Here is a 24807-nt window from a genome sequence, read left to right as displayed (position 1 = left end):
GCAAAATACATCTTAAACTCAAGCTGTGCAAGTATGTTGTTTAATGTAGGTAAGTGTTGAGCTCTAATTTAACTGTCCAGATTTATTTTAATTTTATTTTTATTTCTTTATTTTTTTTTTATATATGAATTGTGGTCCCTCTTCACATGCTGTTGGTGTGCACCTAGTAGTACTTGGAGAGCAAAATCCAAACCAATGCCTGTGAATAGAAAACCAGAGCTGCTGTGTCACCATAGTTCAGTTGTGGGGGTGGTGATTTGTAGAGAGGAAATAAAAACAGAAACAGATGAAAAAAACAAAACAGCAGGACCAGGCGTTCTACTGCATTTCCTGGTAGGTGCTGACAAGCGTGTCAGATTGGTTCTGTTACAGCCTGCTGATTGGCCAGTGTTGAGGCCACTGATTGATCTGTGGCCTCTCCCAGTCTGGCCCGAGGCAGCACTAACCGCATGCCGAGCAGAGCACACAAGCGTTATCGATTACTCATGTCTGAAGGTCCCACCCCTGCAGCCATTAGGACAGGCAGAACTGCCAGCAGGGGAGGGTGGAGGTGGATGTCACTCTTTTCAACCTCTATTAGCTCATGAGTTTCATGGCATAAACACACTCCTGACATTGCACAGTTTGGACTAGCATAGATTATCAACACATGTCTGATCGACACAAACTCCGCGTGGGAGCTGACTGGATTGTGTGTGTGTGTACAAATAAAGCAGAAGCACCCATCAGCCGTTCCTATTTTCTTTACTTAGGAAAGTAAACCAAGCTAAATGAGATTACAAGATAGTGAATGGCATGATGGCACTCATGTGAAATACTGCTCATTATTGTGATGTAAGGCTGCGTAACTGATTGAAGCACATTCCGTGGGTCTCCTGGGAGAGCTGTACATTTAGCAAAGCCAGATAAATGGCCTGTAGGATCTACCGAGGTTGTTAAGAGTGTTGTGAGTGGCGTGAACGACAAATGGCTTTGGAATAGTGAGTGCGTTGATGTGACAGTGTTTTAGCTTGTCGTTACTTACCAATGTGGTAAACAAAACAATCAAACAAGACATGAAGATTAATATTTATGGCTTCGACATAATACCCGCCTTCACCCTGCCACCAGCTGCGGAGTGGTGCGTATATTAGTGACTTGAATAATTACGTGAAGGAGTGCATCACTTTAACTCTTATTTCATTAGCCAACGTACGTGCGAGTCGCGGTTTGAAAGCAGCATCTTCATCTTCATCATCATCTCCATCACCACTCCTCTGACTACTCCAATCAGGCACCTTTCATCTTCAAAATAAAAGGTCCATTCTCCAGCGTGTGGCTGCTTTGGTTCTGTGAAAGAGGTGGTGGGAGTGTGGTTTGAAAGGGGATAGGGGTGGGGGGGGTGATTTGAAAGCGGGGGTGGGAGGGTGGTTTGAAAGGGAGAAATATGCCCTTGCTGCCCACAACTCGTTTTATGCACATTGGGTTTGGGACCCAAGGTCTCCTTTGATCTCTTTGAGCGATCATGATGACTTGCACAGAATAATGGCACTGCATTAGACACAGTTTCATAATGAAATTAAATGGATGAAGGCAGTGGATCTTCATGGAGCAGCCTGGAGGTTTTACTGGAAAAAAACAAAAACAAATGACAACAGCAACAAAAACTGGAAGACTCTGTGCCATGTTGTGTACCATCAAAGGAAGATTTTTAACACCTGAGGGTTGTGGTCACACAAATTCTGCTAGAAAAATGAAGTATGTATGATTCATGATGCACATCTGACAACTATAGACTGCAGTACAGACTGGAGAGATGCTTTCACACAGGAAGTTGAATCCAGGCCAGTTTGTAACTGTGAGTCCTGTGAATGTCTGTGTAATTGACAGGATTTCACTGCCCCCGTGGTAGCTAGCTCATCATCATAACGATACCTCGTCTAGCTTTAGTTTGCTTAATGACCAGGGCCCTTTGCTGCCATCAGACAAGGATGTTGCGCAGTGCTGGCTGGAAGGCGTGAAGGAGAAAGGACAAATTCAATCACAGTCCCCAACCACGTGCTGCTGAAGTGCTGGTATTGCTAATCCAAGGCAGCAATATCCTAATGCACAGCAGGGTGCAATATGCGTAATGGTTGGGGCCAGAGGTCCCAGGGACCAACTGTAGCCCTGGTTCACGAAGGAGGAGCAGTGCCCACAAAGCCGCAAAGTCCAAACGTCAGAGCCCTGGGTCTGAATTGGTTTTCTAGTCAAGTTTTTTCATTTTACTAAATGACCAAGGGAAAAAAAAACTGAGGAAAATTTGGACTGAAATGTGGAAGGCAGTCGTGAAGTCAAGTATCACACTGGATGACATCAATGTGAAGTTCCTCTTTGTAATGTCCCCTTATACAGGTACTGTATAAATGGCCATGTGAGCAATTGTTTTCTCTTGATGCTGCAGTCATGCAGTGGCTTTGCCCTGATCCAACCTGGCCAATGTAATGCGCTGTGGTTTTGTCTTTGTGCCATTTTTGGTATCACTTTGACAAATGTTTCTGTTGCCTCCTGTCAGTCCAGACGTGTGCAGTTTGACTGTCGTGACATCCATCTGATTGATAGAGTCAGTGTATTGTTCAAGGGAGCGCTCATCTGGGAAGATTATAATTTTTTTTTTTATAACCCTGCCCAGGCAGCAAGCGTGCATTCCACCATCTGTTAGCCTTTTCTGTTTCCCCCCCTCCATCCTGGTGGACTGCCCGCGGGTAAAACGAGGTCCTCGCTAAGCCCTGCTCTGTGACCGACACAGTCCAGCATTGCACAGCACGTCACTGACAGATCTCTGCTGGCTCGAGTCATGACTCTCCGCCTGGCCCTCGCCACTGCCACGATGCCACCCCATGGAATCACCATGTACAAGCAGTCAGGCTCAGGCTTAGCCATCTGTTTGATTGACTGGACAGAGCAGTGTTTTATACTGTATTCTTTTTTTGTTGTCTTTGAAAAACAAAGGATGTGTGAAAATGCCACAAAGCCGAGGCAAAACGCAAACCAGAACTGGTTGTAATTACATGGCACAAGGATGGCAGCACAAAAATTACCATTTATTTTTGCTGCCAGTTTGATGTCATGAAGGTGTTTTTATTTTTTTTTTTTTCAGTATCCACACCAGTGCCTCCCAAATGTTTCTCACGTCCTCTCTCCCAGCTGTGTCCCAGACCACCTCCCACGCTAAGCTACGTGGCTCCCTCACTGACTAAATGTGTGAAAAACAGGGTGCCGTCAGCATCAAGCAAGTGATGATCTTAATAATTGGAAAAAAAAGTGTTAATCTGTATGCTGATTTCTCCACTATCTGCTGGCCCATGGCTCTCTGCTGCTTGCGCTAGCGTCACAGATAGCCAGTGGGCTGTGAAAACGGTAGAGCTAGTGCGTTAGCAACCGTTGCACGCTAGCCGTCGCTCACTTAGTCACTGTGCCGTACCACGTTGCGCAGTGCCACTCGCGACCGAGTCCCCAGCCTCCTCCAGAAAAGCTCCCAGCCCCACTTAAAATCATTACATCACGTCACAAATGGGCTGCGTAGTCTAGTTACATCAATGCTGGTTAGTCTCACAGTCACCACCAGCAATGGGCAGAGGGAGAAGAAAGGGTTTTGTGGGGGTGGGGGGCACATTTATAGCTCTCATTGAAATGCCTGCGTGTATTTGTGTGGTCATGGAGACTGTGTTTGTTTAGGGCCGGTAGAAAGAGAGAGATATGCCCCTGTGTGGGGTAGAGCCGTCAGGTCTCCGGGGGTGGTATTGCCCCCCCAGGGTGCCGTCTGAAACAGGAGAGCAGGACCACACGGGGTGAGGTGAGAACAGATCCAGACTGTGGATCACTTTCTGGCCTTCACAGAGCCAGCCAGGCTCATGACAGACATCCAGAGCTGCAAACATGTAGCACAGCTAAACATGATGCGCTAATATTAGCATGGAGTGTTTGCTTTTTGTAGATGTACCTCCTCTCTGGATTTGGAGTGTGATGTTTGAAACTGTTGTTCAACACTGCACTATATATATAAACCTTAGATATTTTGTAAAGCCTCTCTCTTTCCCTCTTTTTTCTCTCTCTCTCTCTCTCACTATCTCTCTATCTCTCTCTTTCTCTTGCTCTCTCTTGCTCTCCTTCCTCCTCCTTTTCTCTTTCAGCCTATACCCAACACGTGGAGAACCATATCACTTCCCCCAGCTACATGAGCCAGCCCCTGCCTCCCATCGCCAGCGGCCACTACTCGCCCACCCCCAAGGCCATGCTGGGAGATGACGACATCACCAGGTACACACACACACACACACACACACACACACACACACGAAACACCTGATCACAAAGATGGTGCACTGATACGATAAATTCATACGTTTTCACAGACCACTGATCACCATAGGATTATATACACTAAAATGGCTAAGTGAAATGTATTTAGCTGCAAAACAGACATGTGTCCTTGTCAGACTCTGGGTGAGCAAACATTTAAATCTATTTAAATATATTCACCTTGTCCTCATGCAAAGCCCCGTAAATGTTCCATTTAATCCCTTAAGGGCAAAGCAGCAGATTTATTGGTCGTTTATTTATCCTTTTATAGTATAGGGACATGGAATGTGTAGTGTGTAGATATACTTAATGAAACATTTACATTTTGGTAACATTTCTTGTATCGGGCAGGAACACGTAAATCCAGGCGAAGCGTGTTTCATCTTGCGCTGTACTTCTCGAGTGTGAACCACAGGCTTCCTTGGAGTGGCTGTCCTGTACTCGGAGTGGTTGTCCTGTACCCGGAGTGGTTGTCCTGTACCCGGAGTGGTTGTCCTGTACCCGGAGTGGTTGTCCTGTACCCGGAGTGGTTGTCCTGTACCCGGAGTGGTTGTCCTGTACTCGGAGTGGTTGTCCTGTACTGTACTCCTGACGCTGGTGGTGGCAGCGTGGCGCACGGTGCTGGTTCTGCTAAAAGGCTTTTCATGTCGGCCCGTGTCTCTGGCTGTGGGAGATGTTGTGCAAAGTGGTAGTTGTGTAAGGGGGGGTGGGCGGCTCCCCATGGCTCCCTCTCACCCAGCGCTCCGCTCCTGGCACCACCGCAGGAAAGCAAGATAAAGTTATGAAAGATTTACAGATACAGCAAATCTTTCAGCAGCAGAGGGGAGAGGCTCCATAATTTAAGCTCCCAAAGACCCCCCCTCCCCTCTATCTTGCTCTGTCTCCCTCTGACTTTTTTTTTTCTGTCTCCCTGTTTTCTCTAATGTTACTGGTCTCTCATCTCTCCCTTGCTCTGTTACTTTCCTGTTTTTTCTCTCCCTCTCATTCTCTCATTTCTCTGCTTCTCTCCCTCTCTCTCTCTTTCTCTCTCTCCCCCTCTTCCTCTCTGCTTGTCTGGCAGCATCCGGCACCTGCTCAAGGTCGCGCCGTTTTTCTTTATCGCAGCGCCCCTCAGTGCAGCCTGCCCTCGTATGATAATAGAATGGAGGAACTGTCAGTCAGAGTGAACTACGGCTCCGCTCCCAATCCACTCCTCCGCCCAGGGACCTTGGGAGCGAGGTGGTGGGGGAGGGAGGGAGGGGTGGGTGGCAGGCCGACGACGGTCAGTCAAGGCAGCGAGGGGCGAGGAGATAGGAGCTCCGACGGGCCATGCCATTCATCCTGTCCCTCGCCAGCCAGGCATGACTCCATTCCATGCCAATTTAGGGCTGGTTGTAAATCGGGAGGAGGGGAGCGCTCAGAGGTGGCACCATTTTAATCAAGCTTATTGTGGGCTTGGGGACGGCTAAGACAGGGTGCAGGAGCTACTGGGTGGGGTTGGTCAGGTGGAGGATGCTTTATAGCGTAGGTGGGTGCGGTGGAGATGGCAGAGAACTATTAGGGGAGTTTTGAGTCTGTCTTTGTGTTTGTAGAGTCGGTTATGAAATCCACATGCTTGTTTAAGTTGAAGTATTTTGTGCCGCTTCCTTATCATTTTTCTGGAAAGGCTAGGTAATTGAGTTCATCTCCTCCACTCATTCAATGTGGCTGTGCCATGGTGGCACGATGTGTTGAGAGATGAGAGTGGGCAAATATTTGGACAGATGGCCAGTCACTAGTGAGAAAAGTACTTCCCATCCATCTGTCTGTCCATCTATTTCTCCCTTCTCTCTCTCCCCTCCTCTCTCTCTCTCTCTCTCTCTCTCTCTCTCTCTCTCTCCCTCCTCTCTCTCCCCTCCTCTCGCTCTCTCTCTCTTCTCCTCTCCCCTCCTCTCCCCTCCTCTCTCTCTCCCCTCCTCTCGCTCTCTCTCTCCCCTCCTCTCCCCTCCTCTCTCTCTCTCTCTCTCCCTCCCTCTCTCTCTCTCTCTCTCTCTCTGCCCTTTTCTCCCCCTCTTTTCTCCTTTTTTTCTGGTCTCGGGTGACATGCGTTTTGTGAGCACTTTGCTACCCGGAATCCACTTTAATGAGAGGATTTGCTCTGCTCAGAAAAAAAAAGCAAAATCTCCAAGGACGTCACACCGGATCCCCAAATGAAATAAACACATCCTAGTGTTGGATACACTCACTTGCATATGAAAACAACATACTAGGCAGCCTGACCAGACCTAAAATGAGGCTGGCTGAAGCACACTGGATGTCCATTTATAGTATTTTGCCAGGGTGTCAAGCCACTTAAGAGAGTTTGACCAAAATGAACAAACAAGATTGTTGAAAAACATGAAATCAATTATCCATTTGGAGACAGTGAGGCCATTTTTGACCTCTCCCATGTACTTTTCTTGTGTTTAGACACGTCAAACAGAGACCAGCATCCTATTGACTGATCAAATGGCTCTACGTCACAGAAGATTTATTTTATTTTTTGTGCATTGGTTATGACACCATGCAGTCATAATCGCTCACTTTGTGGGAGTTAATCTGCGACTTTACAGTGACGCTGTTTGGCTGGGCTTAGATGACAGTGCTCTGTAGGTCTGGTTGGCTCTGGTCAGTGTGTGTGTGTGTGTGTGTGTGTGTGTGTGTGTGTGTGTGTGTGGTTATTAGAGCTGTGACACTGACTGAGTTAGATTGCCCTCTAGAGGCCACCAGTGGGAAAAACAAATTGCAGTCAAAAGAGCAGAAGAAAAACAGCTCTTGGGGAGATCGATACATCCTCTGTTATCCTGCACACACCCTTGTCATTCCTCCTCCAGGCGAAGGGCATTTTGCAGCACAGGAAACTCATCTGCAGGAAGACAAGAGATAACAGCACAGTTTACCACTGCCAACAAAAGCCAGCGCAGATCCCAATCACTTTTAATAATGTAACAGAGGCCCTTATCAGTAGTCATCTACAGGACAGAGATGCTGTCAGCCGGGGTGCTCTCTGGAGCCCAGCCCTTTTGCATGCGCTTCCCTGGACCAGAATGGAGTCATGAATGCTTCCCTGGTGTTTGTGAGGTGGTTAGAGGGGTTGCTGTGCAATAGTCCTGTACTCTGCCCGAGAGCCAAGGGGCACCAGGTCGCTCAGAGTCTCGGGACGCGTTTGCACGTCTGCCCTCTTTGTGCCCGCTGAAGCGCTAATCCCTACCCTGTCGCCTGCCCGCAGGGAGCCCCGTAAGGTGGTGCTGCACCGTGGCTCCACCGGGCTGGGCTTCAACATCGTGGGCGGAGAGGACGGAGAGGGCATCTTCATCTCCTTCATTCTGGCCGGAGGCCCCGCTGACCTTTGCGGAGAGCTGAGGAAAGGGGACCGCCTGGTGTCTGTGAGTGATGTCCCCAATGCCCCGTCAACACACACACACACACACACACATACATACATACATACACACACACACATACATACACACACACACACACAACCAATACTTCCCTCTGAATTGCATCACCTGTCCTAAACATAAACTATCCATGTTATAAACATACTAATTCAGCTCCCCACACTTGTATAGTTTATCAGAAGTTTCTATCCCTGCTATATGTTTGTATATTTGTCACCCCTTTAATCCTTTTTCTACTACTGTTGATTGTATACGTAAATGTAAATGTTAAACAAACAACATACATTAGTTGCCAGTTAAAGTGGTTTTCGTGGTATTATTGTAAACATACAGTCTTCACTCTGGAATTAGATTTCACTCTTTCCCCCCATCCCATGAGATTGTGAGGGGTGAAATTATGAGTCTCTGTGTGTATGTACATGCTTGTGTGAATGTGGTCTGGAGCTTGGTGTGTTGTGTGTGATGTTGAAGGTGTGTGTTGCATGGTTCTGTAGGTAAATGGAGTGAACCTGTGCGACGCCACTCACGAGCAGGCCGCCGCGGCGCTCAAAAATGCTGGGCAAACGGTCACTATCGTGGCCCACTACAGACCAGAGGGTGAGTTGAGCACATGTATATCTACACCCACTTCTGCACTCACATTATGCTGCTCCCATCATGACTTAATAGAGAGGTACTGCACACACCACACAGTCAAGGAAATAAACATGCTGTAGCATTTGCTGTAGCATTTGCATCTCAGCTGTAATGTTGTCAGCTGTAATGTTGCTTAGGTGCCAGCCAGTAGCGTGGAAGCGAGGCAGAGGATGGTGCAGCTCCTTCCTCAGTGTCGTCATCGCTTGGCACGCGACTGTGGCTTTGCTCTGGGTTTCTGTAGAAGAGGAGCTGACAGGCAAGAGCTGGCTGACACGAAACCCTGTCTTGATGTTGCACGCAGACTTCCTGCTTGAAGCAGTTTCACTTCAGAAACTGCCCGTTTGCAGTCCCCTGCGTCTGCCTCAGCACAGATAGTACAGGCTGGGGTTTATGCTGACTCCAGCTGCATCTACCAGCTGGTGGGAGATGCACCTTCAGGCTCCGGAACACAGCATTCAACCTTCCTGCAGGGCAGGCCTTTGGTTCATGTGTATTATTTAGCCAGAAAGAGCCTGAAAGCCCAAAGTTTCTGCTTTCTTTTAAATATCAGTGATTGCGATTGGACATATTTTTAAAGTACTTTTCAGGATTGGTACAGTAAGGATCAGTTAGATCTGATAGGTCTGATTCCCTGTCTGTGTGCTGGATGTGCACATCTACTGTTGTGTGTGTGCTCTGGCCTTTGATGTGCCTTGCTGTAACCTGCTGAGACCTGAGCAGAACCAGCACAGACTTAACTGATGGAGAAGCAAGCAGAGAAACAGGGGCGAGTAAGATGGACTTTTGCACAGGTAGAAGATCAGAGAGTGAAGTGAGGGCTAGAGAGAGAGAGATGTAGAGAAAGAATGTGGGAGCAGAGCTAGAGGGGAGGAGTGAGAGGAGGAGGAGGAGGAGGGTAGGGTGAGGGCATGTCCAGGAGTCTGCCGCTGCAGCGTGAGTGTGTGCCGTGCTGTGCTGTGCTGTGCTGTGATCAGCCTGTCTGGCTCCTGCACTCTCTCTCTGTCCTGCTGGGGTCCTCCCGGTCACGGCACGCTAATGGGACATGCTCCAGCTTGGCCACTGACCGGCAGCCAATGAGTTTCTGTGACACGACTGTCCTGGTGCTTCTGTAAGTACTTTTTTATAGATGATGCCGAGACTGAAAGGGAATATCCTATTCGGGAAGGTGACTTTGTTTTCTGTTAAGTATTTAAAAGTATAGTAGTACACTGAGTGTATTTGAATGCATGTGGAAATGCTGTCTGTGGAAAAGCTGTGGTTTAGGCTTTGTGCGCTTTCTGCCAAGCTGTGGTCTTTTCACATCATCTAGCTACAGCAGCTAAACTACTGGCATATGCAGTATGCTTTCCCATCACCACAATTCCTGGTCTTGAGGCAACAGACTCTTGTGGTCTTTAAAACATACCTATCAGTAGACATAAATTTTCACTTTTTCCATGCATCTTTTGTGCTTTGTATGCAAGTTATGTTAAAAATGTTGTTTCTCCCGTTCGGTGTTCCGAGGCACCTGGTGGGCTTATCTTTGTTTGCGATGTTGTCTTGATGTCTCTTTTTATTTTGGCCCTCCTGGGGAATCCAACACCGTCACGTTCTCATGTTTCACAGCGTGATGTCATCATTCTTTCATCAGTGCCGTCGTTTCGGGGCTCACAGTGCTGTAGGTGTATCAGGCTCTCTCTAGCTCGTGCCTACCACCACCCACCACCCACCACCCCTGAATGCCCCCCCCCCCCTCGCCCCCACCCCTGAACGCCCCTCGCCCCCCCCCCTGGGCTCCACTCTGTCCCTCCATCAGCGGCCCTTGTGCTCCCTGCCTGTGGCCGCAACTCAGGTTACAGCCACGCGGTGTCCGCTCACTCTTTCCATTGGAAAAAAACCCCTTAGGAGATCCTCTGCCAGGGCGCTTGTCGCTGGCTCGCAGACCGCAGGCGCCGAGAGACGGGGGAGAGAGAACCCCCCCCCAGCAGCCAGCGCAGCAGTGGAAAGGCCCTCCTCGGTTCTGGTGCTGGTTCCATTCTAGTTGCACAGATGAATCGCTGCAAAATGGATGAGCGGGTGTCATGTCTGTTCACAACAGACCAGAATACATTTTCCACCTCGAGATGGAGATGTGTTGTTTACACACACTATCTGCAACGTGATCTATTGTATTTTTTTATGATTTAAATTAAAAATGTTCACTGCAGCCGTTTTCCATACCTCTGTTTTCAAACTCTCTCTGACACAGCCGACTCTGGTGACTTCTGTGATGCTGTGTGCATACTGATCTGAACTGAGACTATATTGGTCTGAAGACAAAGTGTGCATCTTGTTGTGTGTGTGTGTGTGTGTGTGTGTGTGTGTGTTGCTGCAGAGTACAGCCGCTTCGAGGCCAAGATCCACGACCTGAGGGAACAGATGATGAACAGCAGCATCAGCTCCGGCTCCGGCTCTCTGCGCACCAGTCAGAAGAGATCGCTCTACGTCCGGTATGATGCTTACCCTCTCCACTACAGACATGTTGGTATACACCATCCTGAGTGAGACTGAAGACCGTGCACTGCACCACATATGGACTTTAATCATACATCACTTGTCCTTTTAAGACTATACCTGTTTGCTTTCATACATACGGCAATGCCTTATGGCTGCTGTGTTTGGGCTCTTTTACTTCTGTTCTTCATTTCCAAGTTGTGCCTTGAACGTGTCGGGACACCGGCTGGTAGGTGATGAGGCTTGGTGTGCTAACTCACTGAGGTTTGTGTGTTGCAGAGCGCTGTTTGACTATGACAAAACCAAGGACTCTGGGCTGCCCAGCCAGGGCCTCAACTTTAAGTTCGGGGACATCCTGCACGTGGTGAACGCGTCCGACGACGAGTGGTGGCAGGCCCGACAGGTGACCCTGGACGGGGAGGTGGAGGAGCTCGGGGTCATCCCCAGCAAGAGAAGGTACGATTAGATGCTGAAAACGCTCTCTGTGCACTAAACCGTGGCTAAGCTGTGTGCTTAGGGTGCTGGACATGTAAAGACGTATTCAGATCAATACTTAATAAACAGATAATAATATCAATCAGACACTGTTCTAAGTAAAGCTGTATATTGCCACCTCTGTGTTTTCCTGTCAGCAGTTGACTCCTCTCAGAGTACACTGGGTACCTTGACTTTGTATGCATGATGCTAGCTTTTATTCAGGGCTCTGTAAGATAATATACCGTTCATCTACAGCACCAGTTCCTTATGCACGGCCCAAAATCTCCAATATGCCTAGTAACTATTTGTCAGTATTTATCAGTGCTGCAGTTGCCTCTGTAGGGATGCTAGCCATGTATGTATGTTTACTGCCTACCAGCTACATAGAACCACCAATCATCAATAAATTAAATTTACATATACCATATACCGTATTTTCCCAATTATTAGCCATGGTTTATACATTGATTTTGCAAAGATTATTCAGCTATGAGGTTAATACACAGGGGCAGCTATTATGGTATTAATATTGAATATTGTTTTTTTTTTTTTTACTTGCATCAAACACTGTCCTGCGGTTTATACACAATGTGGCTAATACACAGGAAATTGCTGTATAAAAAATAAAAAATGCGCTACATGTTTACAATGAATCGATTTGAGATGATGTTGCTCAGCTCTCTTTAGTAAAATGCCATGATGTATAGACCTGTAGAAATATGTGTCCTGTGTCCTGTGATAGAGGGGCTTGTGGGGATTAAAATACCTTAATGGAGGCGATCTCATGGGAAACCCTGTCCTGTGCCTTCTCTCCCTCCTCCCCCTGCAGAGTGGAGAAGAAGGAGAGAGCGCGGTTAAAGACGGTCAAGTTCAACGCCAAGTCACGAGACAAAGGGGTGAGTCCCTCCACACATATAGTATGTGTTCTCACATGCAGTTAGTGCACCACACTATACCATGACCTGTGGATATACGTTGCGGTACTGTACATTAAGGAACTGTTTTCAAATAGGGTTCACATTATATCAGTATATATATATATATATATTTCATTGAGAACAGTTAATTCAGGCTTTTGAAAAGAAGGTAAAATTCAATTTGAGTAAATTTCTCACACATATCCACAATTTAAAAGTTGCTTTTTTTTTTTATTTACTATTTTCACACAACCAAACTGCTATATTATCATATAATGGCTAGTGCTGTTATGTCCTTGTGTAGATGTTATGTTGTGACGAAGAATAATAGTAAGTTATTATATTGATAAGTATAAATCTCGATGTAGATAACTGTCAAAATCTTGATGTAGATAACTGACAGACATGGGTAACAAATAGCATTTTGCATGTGTATTTCATACACATTATTTAGCTTGTTAGATTCATGGCAATACTTAAAAGTGGCAAACTGGAGAGAATGGTGTGAGATGGTAGTTATGTCAGCAGTACAGTGTTGAAAGTGATATAGATATGTTTCTAAGCATATCAGTGTAGTATGGAAAATGCCACATACACAAATGATAGAGTTCCAGCACCATTAATCATCAAACACTTTTCAAGTATTTTATAGTTTGACTGTTTGACAGGTTAACAAATAGGCATCAACCTGTCAGTGTTTCACAGCATTAGGCCTTGGATATCTCCAGACAGTGATGTCTGGTGACCCAGATCTACGTTCCTCTGTAGCCATGTTGACCTTAAGCATTCCCTTAATGGCTGAAAAGCCAGCTGTTTAGGTAGCCTATTAATGCACATTACTAGCTAGAAGTCAGCTGGCCCTTTAACTGTTCCCAGTGATATTAGACCACCCAGACAAGATTTCTGATGACCTCACTTCCTTCAGAATTATAATTAGTATGTGCCTCCCCAGGAAATCTGTAATCTCTGTAAACACAAACACTGTCAGCACTCTCCACTTTGCCGTGATGATTATTTACACATCACTCTACACAAACAGCCATAAGCACCAAACTGTAAAAGCAGCCAATCATCAGCGAGCACCCAGACACCCAAACACATGCTACTTGAGCCCATGTCTGTCCGGTTGTTATTCAGGATGTCACAGATTACCTTTTTGTAAAAGTACTGGTATTCCCCCCTGCCTATTACTTCTGGCCTAGTTCACAGCAGTCAGGCAGACTTACCGCACTAATCAGTCTAATAGATGAATGGTTCTGTCAGTCCTAACAGCATGCATTTGCTGAGTGTGTGTCAAGTTGCGACTGGCTGCGCCCATTTGGCTCACGGTTAAGTAACAGCACTTAAAAAGCACAACAAGCTGAGGGGGTTGCTCCGCTCTCCAGCGACCTCCCTCCCTCCCCTCCACCCCCTCCCCTCCCCTCCCCTCCCTGCGCACACCACCTAACCCTCCGACTGCGGCGCCACCACATGCATGACTGGAAGACGGAGGAGGACGGATACGCTTGCCATTGATGCCGGACTGCTCTTCTCCTCTGTCTGCTCTTTTGCTCCTGCTCTTTTGCAGATAAAACATTGCCTCTCCTTAACTTCTTCTCTATCCATCGCTCTCTACGTGAACGTTACGTTACGTTGACCTCTCCTATACCTTGACAGAGTGGGCAGTGTTATGGAATGGTGTGTGCACTTCTGCTGTCGGCAGTGTCACTGCCATTCCATATGTTATTTGGTAGTGACGGCCACACAATTCGGTTGTCTTGCCAACAGTGACACCTTTAGCCCAAGCATGCTCACCTTTCCTTTCCTTCCTACATGCATGCAAGTCTGTTCCCCAGCCACTATAAAAATCCTCAGCATTAAGTTTTTTATACCTGCTCCACCTCCTCTTCTACTCCGCTTTACTCCCTTATCACTGTGTCTAGGCTGTTGAAGGCCTCTGGCCACGGCAACGATGGCTTGTTGTTATTGTTTTGGTTTGTTTGTTTGTTTGCACATCCTGCACACTCTGGGCTCCTTCTCCTGGCAGTGTGCTTAACGGCTGGACTGGTCACCTTAACCAATGCATGACGTGCCACAGTAGTGTCATACTGACCACCAGCAACAGCAGTCTCTCATACTAACTAATTAATCTCTTCAGTATCTATGAACTATTTCACAGGCATAACAGCAAGAGCCAAAGCTTAGGCAAGAGACTATGTAATATCAGTTTAGTGTTGCTGTCCTACTTTTAGCCAAATTCAGTCAAGCAAAGCACAGAGCTGTCTAGTAGCCAGTCCCTGTTTGTCCAGCAGGAGGAGTCCTAGAGCCAGTGCCTCAGGTGACGGGTTTTCATCTTTATTTTCTCCATGCGATCATTAGACATCCCTCTTCCCCCCTCCTTGTTTGTTTCTTTTGCCCTCCCCTTCCTCCCTCCCTCCCTTTCCCCTTTTCTCTTCTTCAGCAGTCAATCAATGACAAGCGTAAAAAGAACCTCTTTTCCCGAAAGTTCCCTTTCTACAAGAACAAGGAGGCGAGCGAGCTGGAAACGAGCGATGCGGACCGTAAGTAGAGCACCGCCCTCTGCTGTTGACCCCACCCCCACCCCTCCCCACACCTCAGTCACAAGCATGCTGCAGAGACAGGGAGGCCAGGTCAGCAGGCAGGGAGTAGTGAACCGGACCGGGGAGATCAGCCCCCCTCTCCTCCCCCTCTCCACAAAAGCACAGCGGGCATCCTAGTATCAGGACCACAAGCGAGGTGTTGTAGAGACGTGGTCCTGAGAAGGCCCTGCCCGCTGTGTTGGAGGTGGGGTGGAGAGAGGGGAGTGGGTACGCTACCCGCAGCTGCTCCTACCCCCCACCCCACCCCTGTGAGGAAGCTGCTCCAGTTTAACATGTGTGCTCTTGTGGTTGTCTGTTCTCTCTCCCGTTTGCTTCTCTCTGCTGACCGCTCCACAGGAGAACCCAGACGACATGCTCTCGAGAGGCCTGAGTAAGTCTCACAGCTCACCCCACCAACCCCCAACTCCATCTGGGACCGCACCGAAGCCCCCCACCCCCAACCCCACCCTTCCACCTTCATCACACCACTCCACACCACTCATTTCTTTTCTTTACTTTCTCCTCTTGTTTCTCTCTCTATCACACTCTCCTTCTCTCTCTCTACTACTACAGAACAGCTAGAGATCTGTTAAGATCATCTCCCCACAGTGCATCTCTCTGTGTCACATCATACCAAAAACACACACACACACACACACACGTGTGCACTTTGGAACACACTCAGTGGTGGTTGGTGTCCCTTCACCAACTCTTGCTGACACTATTGGATGATGAACGGCAGGCCTGCCCACTCTTCCTGCTCGTCATCTCTCTGGTGCTCCTCCTTCTCTCTCCTGGCCTCATGAGTGTCCTGGTGGAGGGTAGACTGTTTGTCTCGCTGGCCTTAGGGTTCAACATGATGCCCACAATCTCCAAACAACACACACATACCATTGGTGTTTTTTAAGGCAAAGAATATGTGCAGCTAACCTAAATGTGGCCAGTGTATATTCATGTTTTTGAGTATATTTTGTATAGGGCAGTCTGGTCCATCTGACCCTAACCCAAACTGTGAGGGTAATGATTAGCTGGTGCATGTTTTTTGGACATATGCTTGGTCATGTATAGCCTAGTGAGTTCAATTATTACTGCTGTATGCAGTTTCATCAGCAACTCCGTCTAGAGCAGTCAGTATGCATCATTGTCATTGGAACAGAGAGTCACTGTCTAGACAGATTCAGAAAGGATCAACACTGAATAGATTGGCATATACTGTATCATCATCACTGTATTGAATGTATTTTTGATATTCTTGTGTACAGACATGAAGGATTGAGTGTTTGAGGAGTGCTGTACACCTGCACCTGTGCTGTACCTGTCTGATTAGAGCTATTGAGCTGCTAAAGCAGGCTAGGGCTCAGTGAGTGTGGAGCAGGCCACGTGAAGGGCCCTCTGCTGGTCAGGCCTTTGTAGTGCACCTCATGGGTTGTCCTGACTCGGAGGTCCGCAGCTCATGCGTGGTTATTGTGTCAGCATATCATTGTGGTTTTGGTGCTTACCATCCATCCCCCCTTTGTTGTGATTTCAGAGCATGTCACTTCTAATGCCAGCGATAGTGAAAGTAGTTACCGTAAGTCTCTCTGTTTCCCCCCATTCATTTCCTCCCTTCATCCTGTCCTCTCCTCTTCCTCTCCTGCCTCCTATCCGTATGTTTGCGCTAACATTTTAAGATGACTTTCTCACACACACATAAATTGCAAATGTAAGTGTTGCTACAAACTAATTACTTTGGGAATGTGTATTTGGTAGCTAAACAGAAACAAATATCTGCATTGAGTTTAGCAGTGAAGGTTCTAGAAGCCCAGGACTACACAGCTACTCTGATAGAAGTCGAAAATCAATCAGACGGGAAAAAAAAGTACACCACATAGCCTGCCCACGGCTGTGGTCTCCATAGCAACAGTGCTCTCTTTCTCCTTTCTTCTCCCTGTCTCTCTCTTTCTCTCTCTTTCATGGGCTGGCCATGGCAGCAGGATAGTTCTGCTGGATAATTAATATCCTGCCCAGCTCACTGGGCAACAGTTCAAAGCCACAGTCTCTCTTTGTCTGAATAGGGCTCCAATCAGCGCTTAAATCATAATGTGTTTAATGAATGTGAGTTTAGGCCTCAGAATCCAGTTAATTGAACATTACAGTTATATTGTGAATGTGCATTATGCAATGCAGGACCAAAGGCCTTCACAGAGAGTCTAAATGGAATTAGTCAAAATAACTAAATAAATAAATATTCGCAGACTCGCAGCTTCTCCACAGTGTAGTAATAAACAAATAAAAAAAAAAAACATTTAGCCAATGTCATGACATGCCAGACTAACAACTAATGCAAAATTCCGTCAAAGCCTGTTTTAACAAAAAATAGCAAATTACGTTAATATATTCACTTTTGGATAAAGAACTAATTCCTAATATCTGCACGTGCTGTTCACTGATAAACAAACTGGTATGCTCTGTAGCAATGCATGTTGGAGCACCAGCTCTCTTAAAAGAGAATCTGATCTGTGAGCACATCTCTGGCATGATTCCGGTGTTTTCACATCCAGACATGTACGAGTCCCTGAGTCCTATTTAGTGAAACAACTAGAGATAGCCTACAATGGTTTCCAGCTATGATAGTTTTTACATTTGTATTTGTAGGTGGCCAGGAGGAGTATGTGCTGTCGTACGAGCCAGTCAGTCAACAAGAAGGTGAGTCTTTCCGACTGTACTGTATGTGTGCTTCCTGTTATGAGTGGATAATTACCCATAGCTATCACTGGGCTGGAAGGAAAAAGAAATGACTTGACTGTATGCTGCTTTCCAGTGAACTACACACGCCCAGTAATTATACTGGGCCCAATGAAAGACCGCGTCAATGATGACCTGATATCAGAGTTCCCGGACAAATTTGGCTCTTGCGTACCCCGTGAGTATCTCCATTGGCCATCTCCCTACTTCCTCAACCCCTCACAGTTATGTTATATCATTTTGCACAGTATTTTGAACTTTGACATTTTTAACCAGTATTGCTCTCATGGTTAAGTAAGGGTTTTGTTTGCAACGCTCTGCATGCTAGATACGACCCGACCAAAGCGCGACTATGAGGTGGACGGCAGAGACTACCACTTCGTCATCTCCAGAGAGCAGATGGAGAAGGACATCCAGGACCACAAGTTCATCGAGGCGGGCCAGTACAACAACCACCTGTACGGCACCAGCGTGCAGTCAGTCCGGGAGGTGGCCGAGAAGGTGAGGCCGAGGGCATGACCTCAGAGAGGAATCAGCCAATCGCTGTGGTGGACAGTGTGGGGAGGTGTGAAAAAGCTTACTCACAGGTTGAACAACAATCCTGGACGCCTCAAGTGACACGACTAATAATTTACTGGGCAAATGATAATAAGTTGTAGTATTCATGTGCTTGTGTGCTTATGTCAGTTGATGCTACTGACTGTGAGAATGAGTGGGATTCATGTGTCTGTTGTGCTCCCTCTGTCTGTAGGGCAAACACTGCATCCTCGATGTGTCGGGCAATGCTATCAAGAGACTGCAGGTGGCAGTGCTCTATCCCATCGCTATCTTCATCAAACCGAAATCAGTTGAAAACATTATGTGAGTCAGCCCCCCTCAACCAATAACAACATTTTTGTCATAAAAAGTGTTTTGTTGATGCGTGTTTGTGTTTTAGCTCATAAATGTCGTGATGATCTTTAATGAGATTAAATGGTTGACAAATTATGTGAGCACTAGTTCTGTTTCTATTTTATGTGCTGTTCTACACCTGAGCATGTCAACTGGTTGGCTCCTTTCTTTTTCTGAGAGCGTGTGATTGTGTGTGTATGATTGTATATAAAGTACATATACATTTGTATGTGTGTGGTGGACTGAAACATTGTGCCCTCTACCCTGTCAGGGAGATGAACAAGCGGCTGACTGAGGAGCAGGGCAGGAAGACGTTTGACCGAGCCACCAAACTGGAACAGGAATTCACAGAACACTTCACAGGTCAGTGACCCCAGCAGCTGTCTACTTGAGCTGCTCCACCACAAAACATCAGACACAGCAACCGCAGCTACTAGCCACAGCTGGGGGAGCTCTGACTTCTTTGTCACTTTTTCAAAGAGACAAAGAAGCCTGTGTGAAACTCAACCTGACTCAACACAGTATCCTGTCTACAGAGGCCGTGTTTGCCTTTGCCCCTAGTTAAGCCTTAAAAGATGTGTATGGTGAATCTTAAATGTCCAAGTCATGCTGATCTGCCCCAAACCCCCCCCCTCTGTCTTCCAGCTATTGTCCAAGGGGACACGCTGGAGGAGATCTACGATCAAGTGAAGCAGATTATCGAGGAGCAGTCTGGGCCATACATATGGGTACAGTCCAAGGAGAAGCTGTGAGCGGGGGCAGTGCGTCTCCATCCTTTCCCTCCCCCACGTTATCTCCGTTTAATTTATTGATCACTTTCTTTAGGAGCTGGTCTGCAGGAAACATCCAGACACCTCTACTCCCTCCCATCCCCCACACTGCTCACACACACACACACAAACAAGCACACACTAGCCCGTCCCTTCTGAGGTTGTGACAGTGACCTCATTTCAGTGTCCCCCACCCCTGACAGTACAGTAGGTATGTCAACAGACACCACGCCCCTAAATTCCATGATCACTGCTACCTGCTTGTTAAAAGGAGGGGGGCGGGGGGAGGAAGGCAGACCAGCAGCTACAATGAGAGGGCTTTTTGTTTTCTTTTTTTCAAACGGTACTGTTCCTTAATGTTTAAGGAAGTTTCTAGGAAGTAAATGGTCAGTTGTACTTTGGAAAACACTACAGGATGGAAAAGAAAATACCATTTAACTTTTTTTCTTCTTCTTTTTTTTAAATTGGTGGATGGAAGTCAAGTCTCAGGCATTGGGTCATACAGAAAAGAAGTTTGAAACTAAAACAGCATACATGCACACACGCGAGCACACACACACACACACACACACCTTCAGAAATACACAGAGCAAAACTTTGCACGTTATAGCTTTAAGAGCATGTCTGTTTGACCTTTTGATCTTTGTTGTCTGTTTTACCATTGTAATCCCTTGAGTTTCAGAACATTTACCAGTTGTTTCTTTCTTTTTTCTTTATAACACTTGTATTCACATACTCATATTGGCTCCTTATGAAGGTATCTGTGTAAGGAAGCAATTTTGTTTTATTTTTCACATACTACTGTACAGTGATAACAAATAAGTACAGTGTATGTTAGAATGTTTCTCAGTTGGTTTTTCTAAAGCTTTGATCAGTGTCTTACATTACTCTATACTTACGTCGATACTTTTTGTTCAAGTTACATTTAGGAACATAATTCATCTGCATAAGTAAGGAACTGCCATTTTTAAAAAGGATGTCCCAAGTTTCACGGGCGGATAGTTCTAGTACATTGAAAGAATTTATTGTACAATGAGATTTTAACAGATATTTAGCCCTCCATGAACTGCCTATTTTGTTATAATGAAAGTCTATATTGAGATTTATGTAAGCACTACTACGATGGGAATTATTTTCTCTACATTGTAAAACCTATAATCAAGGAAAATAATTAAATATCTTTAAATATGAATATATTTTTTTCCTTTTGCCACCTAATTCTTTTTGTCATTTATTTTCCCTCTTTTTAAGTGTACTAAAAACAAACAGGAAAATTGAAAAAAAAAAAAAAAAAAGGTAGGAAGGTTCCTGTTTGAGAGCATGTCATGGAGACTCGTGGTACAGTAACTCAGTATGGGGTAGAAAGCAGTCACACATAGCGCTACTCTGGCAGCTAGTTCTCCTCCTCTCTGGCTCCGTCTCAGCTCCTGTGAATCACCCACGGTACAGCTACAGTATATGTCCTTCTCGTGTGCAAGAAAGCAAATGAAAGACAAGATTTTTTTTCTCCTGTCTCCTGCACTCCTACCCATTGCAAACCATCTTTATACAAGGGCGAGTTCAGCTGTTGGATTTTTTTCTTTTCCTCGGAAAAGCTGTTGTTTCCTGTGGTGTGGAGTGATGCTGGTTCTTCTTCATGTAAGCTGGAAATTCAAAGACTTGTTTTCATTTCTTTTCTTTCTTGCATTTTTTTCTTTTGTTTTGTAAACCGTCCAGCGGAGGAAGCCCTGCCGGGTCTTCTCAGAGATGATTGTTTTCTATACTAAGACTGCCTCTTCTACCACCTCACCTCCACTTTCTAGGGACACTTTGGGACTGGAACATGTAAATAACCTACTGATCTAATTCATTCCATTGATCAAAAAGAGGAGAACAGCTAATTCAACAAATAAAAAAAAAACTTTCTCATACAGCTCAGTTTCAGTGTGACTTCTTTTCTGTTGGGTCTCTTTAATGCAGTTTGTTGATGAATCATAAATGTCCTGTTGTTATTCGTATCAAAACATTATCAGCATGCAAGTGAAGCCTGGAGATGAAAAAAAACTTGTCATGATTTTGTTTGTTGTTTTGTTAGACTTGGTTGTCGATTGCTATGTGAAGTACCCGACCGATTGAGATTTTTACCCTGTGTATAATTAAAATAGCGGCACTCTGACATTTGTTGACTACATTTACATTCCATCCTAAATGGCTTTGTGATTTCTACAGCACACTGCATGCATGGTGGAGTCTGCCGGTGACCGGGTTAATATACATCCTCACCAGGACCAGCTGCCTCTAGGAGTTCCTCTCACCAGATGGCACCACTCTGGCATGCTACTTAGGCTGTGACCAGACACTGAAACAAAGCCTGGAGGATTTGTTCTCTGGAATCACTGCAGGTACATAGACAGCCATTCATGGTGTACAGACGCCATCTCCAATGTGACCATGCATTCTGTTACTGTATCGGTGTCTGTCTAGCCAGGCTTCACTAGGATCTGTGTCCATCCACTGTGTTTTGACATTGGCACTTACCTGCATGCAATTGAAGACAACTGGGTCAACATTTTGACAAAAACGAGTGGAGTGAATCACTGTGTAAACCTCAGGACATCTTTTGGACATCATTGCCCGAGCCCCTGATATACACAGTAGTCCCCTGAGCATTGGCCCTGCCATGCTGAAATAGGCTATGCTTTCAGTGGAAAAAGTTGGGGAACAATTAGTTGACGCAGTCCAGACAGACGAGGCTGTGTGGCTCATTCTCACTCTCTGCCCCTGAGAGCTAAGATAAACAATCATGGTTTTAAACATTGAATTGGACAGTTGGTTTCTGGAGTGTATTTCTGGAGCTCAACAGGCACAGCAAGTTTATTATTTCATGATCCTGGTTTTAATTGCTGTTAAAGCAACACCAAAGAGTTTTTGTACCTTAAAATAATGTTTCCAAAATCGTTTCAGTGGTTCATCAACTTGTAACAGGGTGAACGGCACTTCTGCATTCGCTTTGCCGCCCTTTATCGGCTATAACCGCACTATGTAAGTTTGCCAGATCGGGTAGCGGATCTGTAGTTTGATGGAATGAGACATAAGAAACTACAAATTTGACTTGCATCTGATGTCTCAATACATCGTACTTTCATAAATCGTGCAACATATTCTACCTTGTCTGTGGACATCGTTATTTACAAAGCCGGTGCTGGATAAACAAATAGCGTGCGACAAGGAAAGTTCTTTGGTGTTGCTTTGATGATCATGCATATCTCACCTTATGTCATGGTCATTTGGAAACCATGAATTGCATTTGGTGTTTGACATTATATTAAAATATGTTTTGACACAGCATGTTACAGCCCAAGTAAATGGAATACTTTATCAGTAATTGTGTTCCCTAGGCTACTGCTGCGAGGGGTGGGCATGTCAATCCAAATATCGATAGTATCGATACCAACGTTGGTATTAGTATGGTATCGATACCAGCGTGATGAGATGATACTTTCATTTCAGTTTCACAATATGTTGCTTGTGTTTCACCAAGGGCTAGCTGTCAGTCGTGCAAACACCACTCCTTTCACTTGCAATGTTTCATTGTAAATTATTAATAGTGGAAATCACAAAATCATTTAGTGATCATAAAACAATATTCAAATTTAGCATATTGATGTTTCATTCACATCTGAAATTATGACATATGCCTACTGCTCACCCCAACATGAAAGTACATAGCGGTTTTTAGTAAAGAATATCGGTATCGCTGCTTCTGTACTTTGCCGTTAGCCTAAGCCTAGGCTGGCAGAAAAGCACCATGGGAAAGCCAAGGAAGTTGTTTAGTTACAGAATGGTGCTAAAGCATGCAGGTTGCTCAATTGAAAGGTAGGCTACTGTGTAGCTCATCTCTGTGCTGTTGTGAAGATATCAGATTGTTGTAACAAACAATTGGCAACAGGATCACACATGAACTGTAGCCTAGGATTGTGTATCAACCTACAGTCCATGCAACTGAGTATTTAGACCAGAGACTGTTTAGAGATACGTTTAGGCTACACCAGGCGCGCGGGAACCTATTTTTGACCAGGGGTGCTGAATAACAAAAATAATGGATGTCCGACGATTTCTCCCCTCCTGGACATGTTTCGGATTTTGACTGCTAAATACATCATTTTAGTGCGGTGTGCGGGTGATAGAGAGAAGTTTTAGGGATCAATAAAGTATATATATCTATCTATCTACGTCCTGGGCAGCCACAAATTCCAATGTTCCGCGACAGCACTCCAACTCCACTGCACCCACCCTAACCCCACAGAAGCGCACTTGACATCAGCCTATTTCAGTAGGCCCTCTAGCTAAGGAAAATTACTTTTCTGATCGTCAAAACCACACGAGAGATGTTTGGCTTTAAATATAGGCTAATAATCAGGCTGCAATGATCTCGCAAATAATTTCTGAATAGCCTAAAGTGTGTCGTCTATACAGCAAGAATGTGTCTTAATAATTTCTATCTTAGCGACTTATGAAATGATTTCACTAGCTATAATTTATTAATTTTGCAAAACTGTACAACACAATTAAAGTTTCTTTCAGCTTATCCATGCTTTTTTGAACGTGTAAATCGCATAGAATATGTAGGCCTATATCAGTCGTAGGCCTACACACTTGATCGCTATCACCAGAGCCCGTTTACGGATTAGACATTCTCTGGCTATCACATAGCTGAAACCACGCTACGGTTCTTACAGTAACTGACTCACGTTCACGTTGATCTCTATAACTGTTAATTTTTAGTAGCCTATATTCCAACCAATCCATAACCCTTTTTAGCTATTTGACTCATCATTTCACATACACAAATATAAATAATGTCAGACAGCGAATTAGTAATTATTTAAAAATATATATTTTTATATAGCAAAATACCCCCAGCACCCCCTTCCCGCGCCCTTGGGCTACACTTAAACTTTTAACAGCAGAGCCCGTCTACGGACATTCTCTGTTAACAGCCTGCAGGGGTCTTAACATAGAGTCAAAGATACTTGATTACTCCGCTTTAACCCTCAGAGTGTCCCAGTGACGCCACTTCCACTTGCCTCCATGGGAACTATCTTTCAAAAAAATTTGAACGCCAGTCTATGGCGAAAAATAAGTTATTTTCTGGTCCCGGTTGACGTGTGCCTTGAATTACCCATATGATGTTTGTCAATTTTAAAGACAATTTTTCATGTAAAGACATTTGCAGTTTGTTTCGTAACTATTGAATTACAACATTGTGAAATCGTAATTCCAACGACTACAAACCCATCAGTCGCGCTAGTGACGTTAGCTCATTCACAGTAGGCCTGTCAAACTCGATTCCTTTTAAGGATCCGGGTTATTCTGAGTCACTCACTAAACTGATCCGGGTCGAATGAGTCACTTGAGTCACTTGAGTCAGCATTGCTAAATCGCAAAGAAATTCAGTCCTACGTTCAAGCAATGCAGTGGGGTGCTTCATTTCGTTAAGTGCCTTCTCATGTTGGATGTGGATCCTCCATGATTTGAAACCAGGTTTTTTGCAGTACTTGCATTTAGCCTTTAGAGTTTTGCTCTCCAAACATTGTTCATCTTTTTGGTGCTCATGTTCAGAAACTTTGATCTTATTGAC

General features: G+C 45.5%; 1 protein-coding gene across 27 annotated transcripts in view; it reads left to right on the top strand.

The window, feature by feature from the left end:
• Window positions 1-21099, top strand: part of dlg1b (discs large MAGUK scaffold protein 1b) — a 91734-nt gene extending 70635 nt beyond the window's left edge. For 16 of the 27 annotated variants that reach the window (XM_048253579.1, XM_048253546.1, XM_048253537.1 and 13 more), the window contains 14 exons: window positions 4152-4278; window positions 7547-7703; window positions 8216-8318; window positions 10711-10825; window positions 11109-11285; window positions 12136-12202; window positions 14664-14763; window positions 16331-16372; window positions 17437-17487; window positions 17603-17704; window positions 17855-18027; window positions 18278-18387; window positions 18689-18780; window positions 19063-21099. In XM_048253579.1, the coding sequence (XP_048109536.1) occupies window positions 4152-4278; window positions 7547-7703; window positions 8216-8318; window positions 10711-10825; window positions 11109-11285; window positions 12136-12202; window positions 14664-14763; window positions 16331-16372; window positions 17437-17487; window positions 17603-17704; window positions 17855-18027; window positions 18278-18387; window positions 18689-18780; window positions 19063-19169 (1523 nt within the window). In that variant the 3' untranslated portion in view covers window positions 19170-21099. Of the gene's footprint in view, window positions 1-4151; window positions 4279-7546; window positions 7704-8215; window positions 8319-10710; window positions 10826-11108; window positions 11286-12135; window positions 12203-14663; window positions 14764-15159; window positions 15194-16330; window positions 16373-17436; window positions 17488-17602; window positions 17705-17854; window positions 18028-18277; window positions 18388-18688; window positions 18781-19062 lie in introns of all 27 variants that reach the window. The other 11 variants (XM_048253602.1, XM_048253572.1, XM_048253479.1 and 8 more) reach the window with 3 other exon arrangements.
• Window positions 21100-24807: the final 3708 nt, after the last annotated feature.

Source organism: Alosa alosa, chromosome 1 (assembly GCF_017589495.1).
Source record: "Alosa alosa isolate M-15738 ecotype Scorff River chromosome 1, AALO_Geno_1.1, whole genome shotgun sequence".
Classification (NCBI taxonomy): Eukaryota; Metazoa; Chordata; class Actinopteri; order Clupeiformes; family Clupeidae; genus Alosa; species Alosa alosa.
This window is presented reverse-complemented; position numbering and strand designations above follow the sequence as displayed.